Source organism: Grampus griseus, assembly GCF_964374135.1.
Source record: "Grampus griseus genome assembly, chromosome: 14".
Classification (NCBI taxonomy): domain Eukaryota; kingdom Metazoa; phylum Chordata; class Mammalia; order Artiodactyla; family Delphinidae; genus Grampus; species Grampus griseus.
The window spans coordinates 84011373-84027395 of record NC_139008.1 but is presented as its reverse complement, the minus strand read 5'-3'; the positions used below and the strand labels follow the sequence as shown (position 1 = coordinate 84027395).

Here is a 16023-nt window from a genome sequence, read left to right as displayed (position 1 = left end):
GCTCTCTCTCCAGTCAACCCTGGTTCCTGGGCATCTGTGTGAGAACCTTGCTCAGTGAATGTGATGCCAGTGTTGAAAGACAAGACTCTTATCTACGCTTGACCTTTGTCTTACACCCTGACTTTGAAACCTGATCCCTACATATGATGTGAGAGATACCACTGGACTCCCCTCTGGGTCTCTGTTCTGTGGCTTCCCCACAAAACACAGGTAGGAACTGTCATCAGAAGTGAGCATCTGAATACATTCCATATACAGAATTACAGACTCCACAACTTCTTAACCAATGACTTAAACTTTGGCTTTTAAACTTTCATGCTAATTTGAGTTTTATAAATGAAAGTAAAATTATGACTGTAGACTCCATGAGGAAGAGAGCATGTCTGTTTAGTACCCCATTTTATCTCTGGGCCAGGTGCCTGGCACACTGTAGTAAGGCAGAAAGAAGTGGGGAATAAGGGAATAAGAACTGTTTAGGTGCAGGAGGAGGTCAAACTAAATGCCAAACCCAGATGACCATCCATGTGAAGTTTTACTAGTCTCAGTGCGAAAGATCCCTGCTGCTGGGGTCAAAGCCGGATAACTTCCAATATAATGTGTTAAGTTTTAGAGAAGAAAAAAAACCACTAATAATAAAACCTGTAAGCAACTTTAAGGAAACCAGATTATTAGGTAGAAAAGATTCTGGACTGTCTTTCATGCGGTGAGAGTCACAGGAGCAAAGGCAATGATATTAGCTTTCATTTTTGATGCGTTATTCTGGCAACATGCTTTACAAGATTGTTGGTTTTTTGGCTTTGTTTTCTTTGTTTGTTTTTTGCATTTAAATTTGTAAGGTAAAATTCATTTAGAGAAGTGCAAAGATCTTAAGTTTGATAAAAGGTCTTAAGTTTTGGTAAAACAACAAATGTGTATGTGTACAACCACGTAAACACCATCCCACTGAGATATAAAACGTTTGTATCAACATGGAAAGTTCCCTAATGCTCTTCTTTTCACGCCCCTTCTTTATCCTTGAATATCCAAGTCTATTTTATTGATATTGATATAACCACAATGGTTTTCTCTTGCTTAAGATCCGCATAGAATATCCTCTTCCATTCTCTTATTTTCAAGCAATCTCTGGGTTTACATTTAAGGGAATCCTTTTATAACCAGCACATTGTTAGATCCTGACTTTTGATCCAATCTGACAACCTCTGCCTTTTAAGTGGAATGTTTAGTTCCTTTACATTTAATGTACTTACCGATATATTTGGTTTTTACTAATATTAGGTCTACCATTTGCTGTTTGCTTTATATTTGTTCCATTAAAAAAAAGAAAACCCTGTTCTTCCTTTCTTCCCTTCTTTTGCATTAACTATTTTTTAGTATTCAATTTTAACTTATTAATTTGTCCATTGACTTTTCAGTTATACCTTCCTGTATTACTTTTTAAGTGGCTGCTCTTGTAACTACAATATACATTCCTCACAGTTGACGTAGAGTTTAAAATGCACCACCTCGGGCTTCCCTGGTGGCGCAGTGGTTGAGAGTCCGCCTGCCGATGCAGGGGACGCAGGTTCGTGCCCCGGTCCGGGAAGATCCCACATGCCGCGGAGCGGCTGGGCTCGTGAGCCATGGTCGCTGAGCCTGCGCGTCCGGAGCCTGTGCTCCGCAACGGGAGAGGCCACAGTGGTGAGAGGCCCGCGTACCGCAAAAAAAAAAAAAAAAAAAAGCACCACCTCACGTAAAAGATCAGAACCTTGCAAGATTTGTTTTATCCCACTGTCCTTTGTGCTACTGTCAAATATTTTAAAGCTATGTGATGACCCACACAATCCAATATTATAATTTTTGCATTAAATAGCCAGTCGTCTCTTAAATAAGAAAAAAGACAGATTTTTATATTTACTGTTTCTAGTGGTTATTATTTCTTCCTATGGATCTGAGTTACCATTTAGTGTCATTTCCTCTAGCCCGAGAACCGTTCTGGGACCGCTGCTGCTAAATCCTCTCTGTTTTTCTTCTTCTAACAGTGTCATGACTTTGACTTCATATTTTAAAGATAATTTTGGCACTTTAAAGATACACTGCTCCACTGTCTCCTGGCCTCCACTGACTCCGTGGGAAGCTGGCCCTCATTCATACTGTTGTGTCCCGCACATAATGTGTCTATACTATTATCTCTGGCTGCTTTCAAGATCTGTCTCTTTAACTTTGGTTTTCAGCAGTTTGATTATGATGGAACTAGATGTGGTTTTCTTTGTACCTATGAGTCTGCTAAACTTTTGGATTTGTGAGTTGATATATTCCACAAAATTTGGGAAATTTTCAGCCATTATTTCTCAAAATATCTTTTCTTTCTGTCTCCTTCCCCTCTTTTTACAACTTCTGGGTCTCAAGTTACACATATGTTAGATTGTTTGAATTTGTCCCTATGGTACTAAGACTATGTTCCTATTCTTCCACTCTTTGTTCTTTTGTTTTGTCACTTACCCAGTGGACTTTTCATCTTAAATACTACAGTTTTCAGTTTTAGCATTTCCGTCTGATTATTAGTTGCCATTCTGTGTAAGATTCCCCATCTGTAGTTAAGTAGATTATGACTACTTTTCCTAAAAAAAAAAAAAAAAAAAAAGACTACTTTTCCTTTAAATCTCTGAACATTTCCAAACCATCTGGTTTCCATTATCTTCTCTGAAGAGTGTTAAAACACTGGCTAATCACCCTGAGATTGGTTTTACACATGGTTAGGGTGGGTCTACTTGGGTCTCTACTCTTAAGACATGGCCCTTCAGAAGTTTCAAGGGAAGCCCAACGTGTTTATCAATTCCCTCGAACAGGGCAGGACTGGACTTTCCTGTGATGAGCAGCAGCTGAATCTCTGCTCTGTCTTGTCACTCCTCCAGCTGTTGGCTTCTGTTGGGTCTCTTAGTGTCGCCCCTGTGCAGTCACAATCTGGGGGTTAAGCAAAGCCTTGAAGGGAATTTACAAGCAGATTTTGGGGGCTTCCCTCCTTGTTGGATCCATCTTTTCTGGGATTTGCCTCCTTCTTTCCCAGCTGCTCTAGCAACCTTAAACTCTGTCCTCAAATACTGCAAGCTAAAAAGACAGCCTTTCTGCGGGAGTCCTAGCTACCCTGTGCTGCATGGTCTGGGGAGCGCCCTCTGGGGAAAAGCCATGAAAATGTGAGTCTCACTCAATGTCGTTCCCTTTTCAGTCCCCAGACTGCATCTGGTTGCTTGGCAGTACCTTCAGAGAGTTGTTTAATGTTCTGTCCAGAGTTTATACATAATAGTTCTCTGTGGGAGGGTTAGTCTGTTACAAGCCACTCTACCATCACTGACACTGAAACTCTTTCCATGTCCTTTTGGTGTAAAGAAAGAAGGCGGCAGCTTAAAAAGAGACTAAAGGGACGTCCGCACAGCTCTGCTCCCAATCTGGCTCTAGATCAGGGGTTGGCAAACTTTTTCTGGAAGGGGCTAGGCAGTAAACATTTGGGCCTTGTGGGTCATATGATCTCTGTCGCAACTCCTCAGCTCCATTACGGAAGCGTGGAAGTAGCCATAGACAATACGTAAACACATAAGCACGGCTGTGCTCTGATAAAGCGGGAAGCGAGCTGCATTTGGCCTGTGGGCCACAGTGTGGACCCTGGCTCTAGGTATTACGCCACTACACGTTTTCCTGATTTCAGACACGAGAACAACTCTTATGTGGCTCCTGTGACAGTGGATGAGTCCCTGTCTTCCTGGTGCTCTGCCCTCTAGAAACAGCCATTAGGAGAAACCACAGTAAGATTCAGGGACATAAACCTTCAAGGACTGGATGCAGTGTCTATTAGACTTTGGTTAGAAGCTTTCTTTTACATGATCACAGACAGATGGCAAGTAATTGAAATGCTGCTGCTACAGTTACGGTGCATTTCCGATATGGACTTGAGGTGCATGTCTGAGCAGGGGCTGGGTCTGTCTCCATGCTTCTGCAGGAGTCCCTGTTAGTGAAGGGTGATTGGTGGGAAAAGATCACTTAAAACGAATTCATTTAGGATAGCAAATAGGAATGAAAAGGTTTGACAAAGGCTCTATCTTGAGAAAAAAAATTATGAAAACGAGTTTCATTTTATCTGATATTAGAAAAAACTTAGGTTTATTATTGCAACCAGGAGCTAGTTTCCTGAATGAACACTGAGTCAGAGTTGATCGTAACTTGACTGTGATTCTTTTGATAAAACCATATGCTGGCACAATATGATATCTATCTTTCATTTCATGTTTGCCCTTCCTAGTCCTATCATAAAAAAGGAATTTTTACAAGATATTTGAGGACTCCAACAGTTTTCCCCAGGCCTCTCAACCTTCTGATACACAAATCATTACCTTCTGAAGCACTTATGTCATCATTCTGATCAGCAGTGCTCTCCTCACTTAATGTAACAAACCCCTCACCGTCCATGGCTTTGCATGACATCTGCGAAGTGCTCCAAAATCACTTTCATTGACTTAATGAAATTACTTTGCAACCAGCTGTCACTGGACCATCAGAAAGATGACCCATCTGTGAAAACGCGAGGGTTAAGTGGGGAGGATGTTTGAATGGTCAGTTCATCATAAAGGGGTGCCATTTTACGATGACTTTTGGTTCCATAATAAATGTCATTACTACAGAGAGCTGAATAATAAATATGCAAATATCGGAAGTGTATAATTTGAGGCATGCAATACTCACATGGTGAAACTAGGCAGAGGATCTGTTCCTCCTTACCTGTGCCAAAGTAGGGCTGACAATCAACTGATCTAAATCCACTGGCATCAATACTGTGTGCCAGGGGCTGAGCGCACAGACATGAGGACGGTCCCTGCCCCCAAGGAGCTCACAGTCTAACAGAAGATAAACAAGTAAGGAACCGGGGGACAATCCCACGGATGTGGGCAATCGCAAAGACTGTTCAGGATCCGAAGAGATACACTAAAGAGTTCAGCTGCTAACTGGTCCCAATATCTGAGCGTCAACCCCAGGTCAGGCTCTGTGCTGGGCCCTGGGAATACAACCCCGTGGTCCCAGCTCTCACAGTTTACAGTCTGTGGGGACAGCCTGTCAGGAAGAGTGTGTAGACAGATATCTAATTACAACTTGGAATGAGGGTCCTGAGGGAAATGAATAAAGGACAGTGATGGAGAATGAGCTGGGGTCATGCTTAGGTGCAGAGGGGTTAGGGAAAACTGTGACGGTGTGACACTGAACTTGAGACGAAAAGGCTGGTAAGGAGCCAGCTGGCCAGGCTCCGAGTAGAGGGAAGAGAGAGTTCCAGTACGAGAAACAGCGTGTGTGAAGGCCTGGTTCTGGAGAGTCTGAGGAACTGAGCGGAGGCAGTGGGCTGGAGCTCAGCGGGTGAGAGCGTGGACGGACCGGGAGGGCCCTGGAGAACAGGTGGAACAGGCCATGCAGGGTTGTGCAGGCCAGTGGGCAGGGCGTGGCTCCCAGGAGAGGGGCAGTGGGCAGTCACTGAAGGGCAGTAAGTGGGAGGATGAGGTACTAAGTGGGGCTGGGAAGGGGGTAGGCAGGAAGACCAGTTCAAAGGTGAAAGGAATTCTCAGGTGAGAGTTAAAGGTGGTGGAGAGCAGAGAGCTGGCAGTGGAGACAGGGAGAACCGAGCGGATCTGAGGTGCATTGAGAAGCCGGAGCTGTCGGGACATGCGGTCTCGCCGACGTGGCAGGCTGACGGGGAGGGGGTCAAGGAGAGCCTCCGCGTTCACGCCTGAGCACAGCGGGCACGTGGCCACCTGAGGACTGCACGGGTGGTGAGGAAAGCTCCCTGGGCGACATGAGACGCGAGCTCTGAAGGCTGAGCATGGCGCTCTCTAGGCTAACGGTGGGAGGGAGGGTATTCTGAGCAGAGGGAACGGCAAGCCATGGGTATGAGGGTGTGGACTGGCCTGGCGCACTGCAGAAGCCTATGCAGTTTGGTCTTGGAGGATGAACTGGTGGAAGGAGGTGAAGGTGGAGAGTCAGGCCGAGGTTGGCACGGTCCGGGCCCTAAAGGCCGTGCCCAGGACAAGCGGGAAGGACAAGCTCACACATGCGCCCTGGAGGATCCTCACAGCATTTCAAACAGTCTGTGATTAGCTGTCAGATGCTTCGCTCTTCTTAAACCCTGTGATCCGGCAACAACCAGCTGGCGCGAGGGCTCACTGCAGGCACCCCTCTCCTGAGGGTCTCCTCGGCGCGGGGCTCTGATGGGCGGGCCTTCCGGGCCCACTGGGCTCATCTACATTCCCTGCGCGAGCCCCTGGATGGTTCAGTGATCTAGCTCCAGGTAGGGGTGAGGCAGATTTGCATCTCAGGGCAACTACTCTTGGTGCAGAATCAATTAGAAATGGGGAAACGAGAGGCATGCAGACCAGCTAATTACAAAACTTCACAGAATCCTGCTTTTATGGTAGCAGTAAGAGAGAGGCATAAACCCTTGTGTTGTTCTTTTTTTATGTTCTGGAAAGATGTTACATATCACCATGTCTACCAGGACGGGCTCTGATTCAAAGCATAATGGAATCTATATCATAGCATGTGCTTTATAATGAGGGTTTCGCTGTGTCATCAAATATATGGGAGGGGGTAACCGAAACTTGGGATTCAGTGAAAGGGCACATATATTACTTGTACGAAGAGCCACGAGTTCGTGGCTAATAGGCTAGATGCCAGGGCTGTGGCAATGGATATATTCAGGAACACTGTGTGGCAAGCAGCCCTTCTGAAGGACAGCAGAGTGACGGTTAGCAAAAGCCTATCCCCACTGGAGACGCACAGCCCAAACAACATAGGAGCAGCGGGGACCGGAGACTTAGCAGATGCATCTAAGATGAGGAAATGGACACAAGGTGTGATATCCAGCATTAAAAAAACAGAAGAAACCAAACAGAGCAAACTTCAGACATTAAATCTGTACAAAATGTACGCTGTCTACGTCTAGGACAACAGTAATGGTTTGTTGGGTTTTCCTCCACGTGTCTGTGATGATTCTTGTCAGGTTTTATACCATTTGCGGTATCTATGACGTCTCAGATAAGACTGTGAGGACAGACTATGTCTCCTGATTACTTCTTCTATAAGAGCTTAAGGTAGCACCGTGTATCCATCACATGTTCTTGTTTTGATAATACTGTTTGAAAACAAAAGTAAACAGCAGCTGAATAATGGGGTAGCTGCCAGACACACCTCAACAGGGAAATGAAACTCCGGGCCCAGAGGGAAAATGAGGTGGCAGCAGCGTCTGGTCCCCTCCCCGCCTTCCCACCCCGTCCGATTTGGGCGGGCTTTGCCAAATGCCATTCTGCACGGTGATGCCGCGCTCCCGGCCCCAGCTCTGGTCCAGGCCCTTCCTGAGGCAGACGACCACCCTGGACAACTTCATCATCAGGCGTTTATTAAGCACCTATCGCACAGCACTGTGTTAGCTCATCCATTTCACTTAAATCTCAAACTTTATATGCTGTAAAGTTCCCTCCTTAGCTTTTAAAAGGCGACTATAAATGAGATGTGCTTAACTCTCCCTTTCTACCATTAATTCTTTTATATCTTTGCTAGAGGATGGAGCCCAAATTACACACAATACTCTGAGCAGGGTTTTATCAGACCTGTTACTCAGCGTTTAATTGAAGACACTAAAAAGTATAAAAATGTCCTCAGTGCCCATATCACTTTCCCCATTGGTGGACTCTGTGGTTCTAATTGAAAAGAAAAAGGCTGGCCCCCGCAAATGGAAAGACGTGTCTCCAGCGCAGAGAAGCGAGGTGAGCGACGTGAAATGACAGGAACCGGCGGTTCTGTTGGAGCTTTAATTTGGGCCTCAGAAAAACACAGAGCGAATTAAAGATGACTTACTCGTTCTTGTCCAGCCGTGTCCCAGATTAGGAATTTATGCAGCTCATTCTGGTACTGGACGGTCTTGGTCATAAAAGATGCCCTGTAAAGAGAGACCTAAATGATCAGAACACAATTATTTAGCGCGCGTCGCCAGCCCCAGCGGGAACCACCACCTCGACTTCACGTTCAAACTCCCGCTCCACGCTACATGCTAATCGGGGTCCTCTCTGGAGTATTTACGAGCTGCTCAGATGCCGGCTGCATATTCTGTGTCAAAATAAAGTGTCAGGCATATCTGCCCAACACAAAGGAAGGGTTCTTTGGCTTGTGGCTGCCTGAGCTCCATATCAAAAGAACCAAGAGATAATTTGATAATCCAGATATTAGCCTCCCTTGTAATATACAGAAGCTGTTCTTTAAAAAGATGGCACCATGGGAAAACTTTTGTAAAAAAAACTGTGTCCAGGAAATCAGTGTGCTTATAAGCATTAGGCCATTTAGGTCTGTCCTCACCCATGCCTAAACCACATGACCACATACAGAGCTAGTGTAACACTAGAGTTAATAAAACTAAGATGCCAAACAAGAAGCAGGAAGACAGCTGGTACCTCTGTGTTTCAGCAACAAAGCAGTCCCTGGGTGGTCCTGATGGGCCACATCAGGCCTCAGGGGCCGCCCCAGCCCTCCATGGGGAAAGGAATGCTGATGTGCTCTCTGTGAGGTGCCACTCTGCCCAGAGGCCCGTGAAGGCAGGGGCTGGGGGTGTCTCATGCTTTCTGGAGAATCTGTGAGGGGCTGTGGTGGCCCAGAACACACGCCTGGACCCTCTAGGGGCTCCTGGCTAAAGGTTCAGAAGTCCTGCCCTGGGCCTGTGCTCGGCTCCAATGCTACCCTCTCCTCCCCATCTCACCCAGGAAGCTCCCTCCTGGGAAGCCCTTTCTCTCCCAGTCTCCTCAGTGCATCCGAGTCTGGCTCAAGAACCCAGAGATGATTATGTCTTCCTTCCCACTGAATAAGCCTTCTGGGGCCGAGGGTCAAGTTGTACTCTTGGAGTCATAGCCTAATCATCCTAATCAGACAACCAACTCGATGGCTAGACATTTTCAAATGTGCTGGATCTGAAATATCCTTGAGATTCAAGTTACAGATACATAATTTTCAAGAAAGTTCAAGCTGAAATCGATAGAATGACTTTCTGAAGTATTACTGAGCTTAGATAAGTATCAGAATCCTAGGTTTAAAAACTTAAACTCTGATACAATGAATTCCTAGTAATATTTATATAAATTTATGGTTTAGCAAGCAGCCACCAAAGCAGTGACTGTGATGAGGAAGGGGGAGTGAGCCGGGAAGCAAGATCACATTTATTGGGCCGCGGCTACTTGGTATCTCCTTAAGGGACGTTTACCCCGTGCTGTCCTTAGTAAAGTGCTTTAGGCACAGAAGGTGCTCAATAAATGCTTATCATGTCAAGAACTTCTGGCAACTCAGCATGATTAAATCAAGATACGCACCATGATTTCTCACTTTAGGAAAGATCTAAGCATTCAAAAAGCCTTATTTATTGTGAAGATTAAATGATATGATGTATGTGAAAGCGCTTTGCAAATTGTAAAGTATTATCCCTATACAAAATATTATTACTATTGTTATTATTGTTATTTAAAGGCAGCTGCAGGAAATGTTTTAGTTTAGACTCTGCAATTAGTCCTAAGAGCATGCAACTCAACTCTCCATCAATTATGGCTGTGGTGTTAGCTGTAAGAGTGACAACAGACACCTGTTAACAGAGCCACTGCATCCAACACATCCAACAAGAGAAGAACAAGAGAAGAACAAGAGAGAAATATGCTTTAAGTAGAGAAAAAGCTGAGAAAGATATATACAACAATTAAAAGGAAATGTTTCATTATTAGATCTGAATTCACTGAAATCCAACCAACCTGCCAACCGTTTCCCTTGTAATGAAAGCACAGATTCATTACTCAGACAGGAGGAGAAAAGACAAAATGGCAGCTGCAATGTAATGCAGGGATCTAAAAGGATTAACCCTAACTTCCTGTCTGCGACCCACGGCCATCCTTCCACCTCTCCCCCATGGTCGCTCTCAAGACAACTCCTTCCCATCTGCACTGAGGTCCTGTCGTGTCCAAAGCTCTCTCCTTAGGTCTCCTTGGATCTACACATCTGTTGGCCTCTTGTCCTTTTATCGCCAGCATCACTCGCCATACTGTGCCAGTTCTTTAGGAATCTTGCCTGTCCTTCTGTCTCAACTACCTGGAAAAGCCTCTCTCCCTGATTCCTCTGCAGAGAGGTGGGGTGGCTGCCTTGCTGGAAGAAAGTCACAGAGCTGTGAGGACCGGTGTGAAGACTGTCCTACTTCAGCTGAACCCGCCCAGGCCTCTCATTCCACATAGCAACGATCCCACACTCCTACGACTTTTTTCCAGCTCCCAACCACTGCCCGAGACCCCTCTTTCCTGGGCAACAGCTTGTTTCGGCCTTCTCAGAGAAGACAGAGGTTATAAGCCCAAAGTTTCCCCACATGTTCCCCCATCAACCATCCCAACTTGAGAATAAGCACACTTCCATTCACACCAGCTATGATTTCCACTTTTCTGCCTCTGCTGAGTCAGAGATGTCTTGTCTTTGATTCACCCATCATCACTGCTCTCATCATGATCCCAGCACACCCTGCCTGGGCCACTGCAGTCATCAAACTGGTCTCCTCCTCCCAGACTCAAATCCTCCCAATTGCTCTGTTTCTACCTTCATGATGACTGTTCCTTTTCCTTGAATGCTTTCCTCCCTGGCCAAATGCTCCTCAGGTTTTAGGTCTTAGCTCAGCTGCCAACAATCACAAAAATCTGTGTGGTCCACCCAAGCCAGGCAGCTTTGCACCCCAACTTCACCCTGCAACACACACATCATCCCATTTGTCTTCAGGGCATCTGCTACAAGGTCTGTATGATATCTGCCTGGCTTATTTATTTATCTATTTTTAAATTTACCTGTTCAATGCCTAACTCACCCATGAGAAATGTAAGCGCCACGAAGGTAGGGACCTTGTTGTACGTCTTTCCCTGTAATAGGCGTATCTTCCTCATCTCCCTCCTTGCTATCCTGGAATTCTGACAAAGCGTTTACCATGTGCCATAAGCCACTTCGCCTTCCATGACGCCCACAGCTCCAGGGAGTCTCGGCCAAGCACTCCCTAAAGCATAAAGTGAGAAGTGCTTCTGGAGCACAGAGAGCTGAGATCAGAGGAGCCTTGGGGGCTCTTGAGCCAGGGGGGTGGCCTCTGGGGGTGGGGGTGGGTGCCACCAGCAGGGCTGACCACGCCCAGGGAAGTCCTCACGACCTGCTGCTGCTTGGCCGCCAGCTCTCACCTCCAGGCCAGCCAACAGGCACTGGGAGACAGCCAGGTGTCTTGAGCAGTGACCAACTCCCGTGTCCCTCCGTTGCCCAGACTTCCAGAGCCATGCTAAGGAAGAGGCTGTGGCACTCACAGCTGAAGCAGGAGTGCCTCCCCAACCGCCGGGTCTCAGCTCAGGTGGCTGTGGCGTGACCACCACGCCTCCCTGTCCTCTCCTCCCCGAGCCCCGTGACGCCTCTTTACTGCAACAGGTATCTCTGTTGATCTTTGAGAACCTGATATCTTGGCCTCTCACACCTGTAAGGACATTTCCTCCCCTACACAGTGACAACACCCTGACTCGGGCCAAACACGGCAGGGGGTGATGCCCACTGTCTCTCCCGGGTGGTCCCTGCGTGCTGGCCGGCCCTGGGCAGGAGGCCTCCCGCACGGCTCACCAGAGTGAATCCTGTCCCACAGCTTTAGGATTTCATCCGTGGGGGACAGCGCTTTTCTAAATCTGACCGCCTTCAGCTCAGCTCCACAATCTAGACACTTCATTCCCATCTCACACATGATGCGGTGAAGACGGGGCTTATTTCCACTCCACTCTCACAACAGTCTCCAATTCCAAGTTCTCAATCAGAACATGGTGTCTGCCTTCCACGGAACAGACATTGGTCTGCAACTCTTCTTTGTCCTTTGTTACTTCCATCCACTCTGAGAGAACTGTCTGGTTCTTCATTTTACATTTAATCTGCATTTGAACCTCAACCCCTGAAATAAATTCATAAATTGGACCCTACTCTTCGAGCGGGACCACTACAATTTCTCCCTCCCATCATGACTCCAACTCCAGGATCACTCCTTTAACGTTCAAGTTAAACGATGCGGACGGTATGATAGCTTCAGTAGCTTGCTTTTTGAAAAGCAGGCGATGGCTTCCTGCATCCAAACGATATGTTCTTGTTTTCCAGCCTGCCATTTACTTGTCTGATAACCTTATTCTTCACTGCTAAACCATCTCTCCTCACTCTGCCTACGCAGATCTTATTACCTTTTAAATCTAAGATCCCTACCAGCATTATTTCCTAAAGCTAGAATGCCTTTCATATACCTCTCCATTTTTCATGACATTCTAAAAATATGACTTTCATGGGCACCAAGTAGTCATGATCTTTGGTAGGAGCACGTGTTCCCAATGAAAGTACCTGCTACAAGGTGTTTTAAAAATGCCTTTCCTCTAACTGCAGTAGGCTTGTTCGGCTCTCTCAGAACACAGGTGTGCTCTGCATCACACTCCAGTACCTCCAAGCCCTTTCCTTGGAATGACACATGGATGCTGCCATCCCCATAATGGTCTGTGGTGCCTTGTAAGGAAGGCTTTGAGTGTCCAGAACCTCAGCTCCTCATGTAGGTTCCACAGTCACATGCATCTTTAAACTCTACCATCTCTCAGAGATCTAAGGTCTGACGTGCCATTTCGTACCACTCTGCACAGGGCTGTTGTCTAGGCAGCCCTGCCCACCTGAACCAGAGCGGTGGGTGCACACGAGACGGCTAGGCCACAGGTTCACGATCACCCTAAGCAAGTTCTCTAGTACTTTCTACATTTTTGTCATTCTAAAAACTTTTGCAAAAATATTTAAAATCAAGGAAAACATTACTTTAAATCTAAAGACAATTAGACTTAATAACAAAGAGTGTAGCCTAAGTTTGTCAAGAATAACTTACACAACGGAAAAACTTTTCACAACATAAACAATAAAATCAACAACAATAGGGATGCAGCTAGCTGCCCTGAGTGGCCGTGATGGTCAGGTGCTCTTCTCGTCCTTCACGCGTGTGACCCCATTTAGTCCTTGCCGGTAGCCTCTGGGTTGGGTTCGATTCGTCAGCACCATTTTGCAGACAAGGCATGGAGGGGCGGAACAAGTGAGTGGCACAGCTGGGAACCTCACCAGGCGGCTGGGCCCTGAGCCTGGCCTGGGAACCGCAGCACCGCAGGGCCGTCGTGCACTGGGTGGTCGACTCCCTCAAACACATGCCTTCTTCTGGCCGGCAGGAAGTCTGGGCAGGCAGGAAGGCTGCAACCCCACCCCTGCCCCCAGGAGGCTCACAGGGAGAGGACTGGTCAGATGACAGATAATTATAAGGCAGATACTCAACGAGATACTGAAGGATGGACAGAGAGTTGCGGGAGCACAGAGGTAAAGCCACATCTGAGTTCCCAGGAGAAGGGTGACTCCAGGTGTGGGAGGATGGATAACACCCCTCAAGAGGATGTCCACACCCCAACCCTAGAACCTGTGAATAAGTTACTTTCCATGGCAAAAGGGGCCTTACAGACGCGATTAGGTTAAGAATCTTGCAATGGGGTGAGGATGCTGGATTATCAGATGGGCCCAATGTAATCACAAGGGTCCTTAGAAGGAGACGAGGAGAAGCTGGAGCCAGAGAAGGTGATGTAAGATGCAAGTGGAGACCAAGATAATGTGCCCTGAAGATGGGTGAAAGGCATCTTCCGGGGCACTGCTCCCTTCCCCTGTGTTGTGAGGCGCTCTCCTGCACGGGAGCTTGTTTTCCAGAGGGTGCTGGGCTCGAAGTGGCCAAGGTCCCACCCCACTGGCCTGGTTTCCCAGGGTCCTCACGTAGGGGAGGAGAGCCATGCCCTGCTTCCTTTCCCATCCTTCTGGATTTGTTACTATTTTGCGTTCTTAACACCTGCCAATAAAGACTGTCTACACTGAAAAAAAAAGAAAGCACCCGGGAGAGCAGCGGTGCCAGGTATGGGAGGCTGGAAGAAAGGCAGCCCCGAGAAGCTGCAAAAGGCAAGGAAGCCAATTCCCTCCTCAGAGCCTCTGGGGGAGGGAACCAGCTCTGCCAATACCCTGACTTTAAGCCAGTGCAACTGATTTCAGACTTCTGACTTCCAGAACTATAAGACAATAAACTTGTGCTCTTGCAAGTGACATTTGCTATATTTTGTTACAGCAGCAATAGGAAACTAATACACTAGGGAGGACTTCACGAGAAGAGCTGAAGTTGGAGCTGAACCCCGCTGAACCCTCCTTCAGGAGAGAGTTTGCCCAGCAGAGGCCCAGCAACAGGACCTAAGGTGGGGGGATCACATTCTATAAAGAGAAACAGCAGGAACAAAAGCACAGAATGGTGAATGTGCAAGACGAATCCAAGTGGTTCTGCAGAGTGAGCCTGGGTGGGGTGGGGTGGCCAGCACATTCAGGTAACCACAGAAAAGGCTCCAGGCAGGGCGCGGACAGACAGGTGGTGAAGGTCAATGAGACGCTGCATCTTCAAACCAATGAGTGTCTGCTGTGCGTGAGGCCCTGTTTCCTGTATGTCAGCATCTCCCGAAGGCCAGGGCCTCACTGTCACCATTTCTGCCATATCCATGTTCCATCTGTTTTACTTACTACTGAATATTGTAAAAAATCATTCTATTTTTTTAACTTAAACTTCTCTGAGCAATAATATTGGTAAAATTAAAATCCAGCAGGATTCATGGACTAGTTTATTTTTTCTAACAGACCATAAAATACTTAACAATATAAATTTAAAACGACCACCTGTGCACCATGTGAAGTCATTTGGAGGATGGTGTTTGGGGAAAGACGGCTGAAAGTGGGAGGAGCCCCTGAGGGGGGAGGAAGGCATAGTGTTATCAGACCTGTTTGAAAGCTGAATTCTGGAAGCAACAGGCCTTTGGGGTCCTTCTGCCAGATACCAAGCCCTTAATAACCCATGGCTGAGTGAGATGGATGGCTATTTTTAAGGACCTTACAGGGCAGAAGTGGAAATGGATTTCTAGGCAAAACCTGGGGAATACTAAGCACCGTGAGAGCTTGGACCAGATGGAGGGAACGGGACACAAAAGGGAAACAGGGAAGGAATCGAGCTAGGAGGCCCTGAAACAATCCTGGAGAAAGATGGCAACTATGTGTGTGATGAGCTATTTCAGTCATTTCCAAATTGTTATTATATCATTAATTTTTGGAATAGGTAATGCACTCGTACGCTTCATGACCCAGAATGTACAGAACAGGTATACTGGCCTGAAATGTCTCCCTCGCACCCCTCTCTCCCAGTCATTCAATTCCTCTCCCTGGAAACTATCTCGTCCGTTTCTTAGGTTTCCTTTCAGATATACCTGCGGTTGATACAAGCATATATGCATACAGTTTCCCCTGCATCCTCTTTTATTAATTAACCCAGATGGTAGAATACAGTACGTCTCTTTGATTTTTTTCACTCTACACTACACCTAGGAGGTCATCCAATATAAGTACATAAAGTTTTCTCAAGCTGGCCTTTTCCCCTTCATCATATTATATCAAGTGATTACACTATAAACAATAGAATCAGCCCCCTGCTAATCCACAACGCTGCAAGGACTAACCTTGCATAGTTACTAACCTTGTTGTTTGGAACTTCTGTGAGTTTATCTGAAGGATAAAGCCCTAGAAGTAGAATTTCTGGGCAAGGATCTGAGACAACAGCATTCTCACTAGGAGTGCAGGCTTTTCGGCCAGACTACCCAGCTCTGTTTATTAGTTTTGCCACCAACTGGGCAAGTCAATTAACCTTTCTTTGCCTCGGTTCTCTCATTTGAAAACTAGGAATACCTTCAGTGCCTATAACACAGGGCTCTAAAGCGTTATATGTATATAAATATATACGCACACTTTACCGAAGTATAACTAACGAACAATAAAATGAAGCATGTGGTTTGACATTTCATATTCTCGTGTAACTACTGCCCCAAAAAAGATAAAGAACATTTCTATAACCCCCAAAGTTTCCTT

At 46.5% G+C, this 16023-nt stretch overlaps 1 protein-coding gene across 1 annotated transcript in view; it reads right to left on the bottom strand.

The window, feature by feature from the left end:
- Window positions 1-16023, bottom strand: part of RAB22A (RAB22A, member RAS oncogene family) — a 52467-nt gene that overhangs the window by 13424 nt on the left and 23020 nt on the right. The window contains exon 3 of the mRNA XM_082670907.1: window positions 7864-7945. Within this exon, the coding sequence (XP_082527033.1) occupies window positions 7864-7945 (82 nt within the window). The remainder of the gene's footprint in view (window positions 1-7863; window positions 7946-16023) is intronic.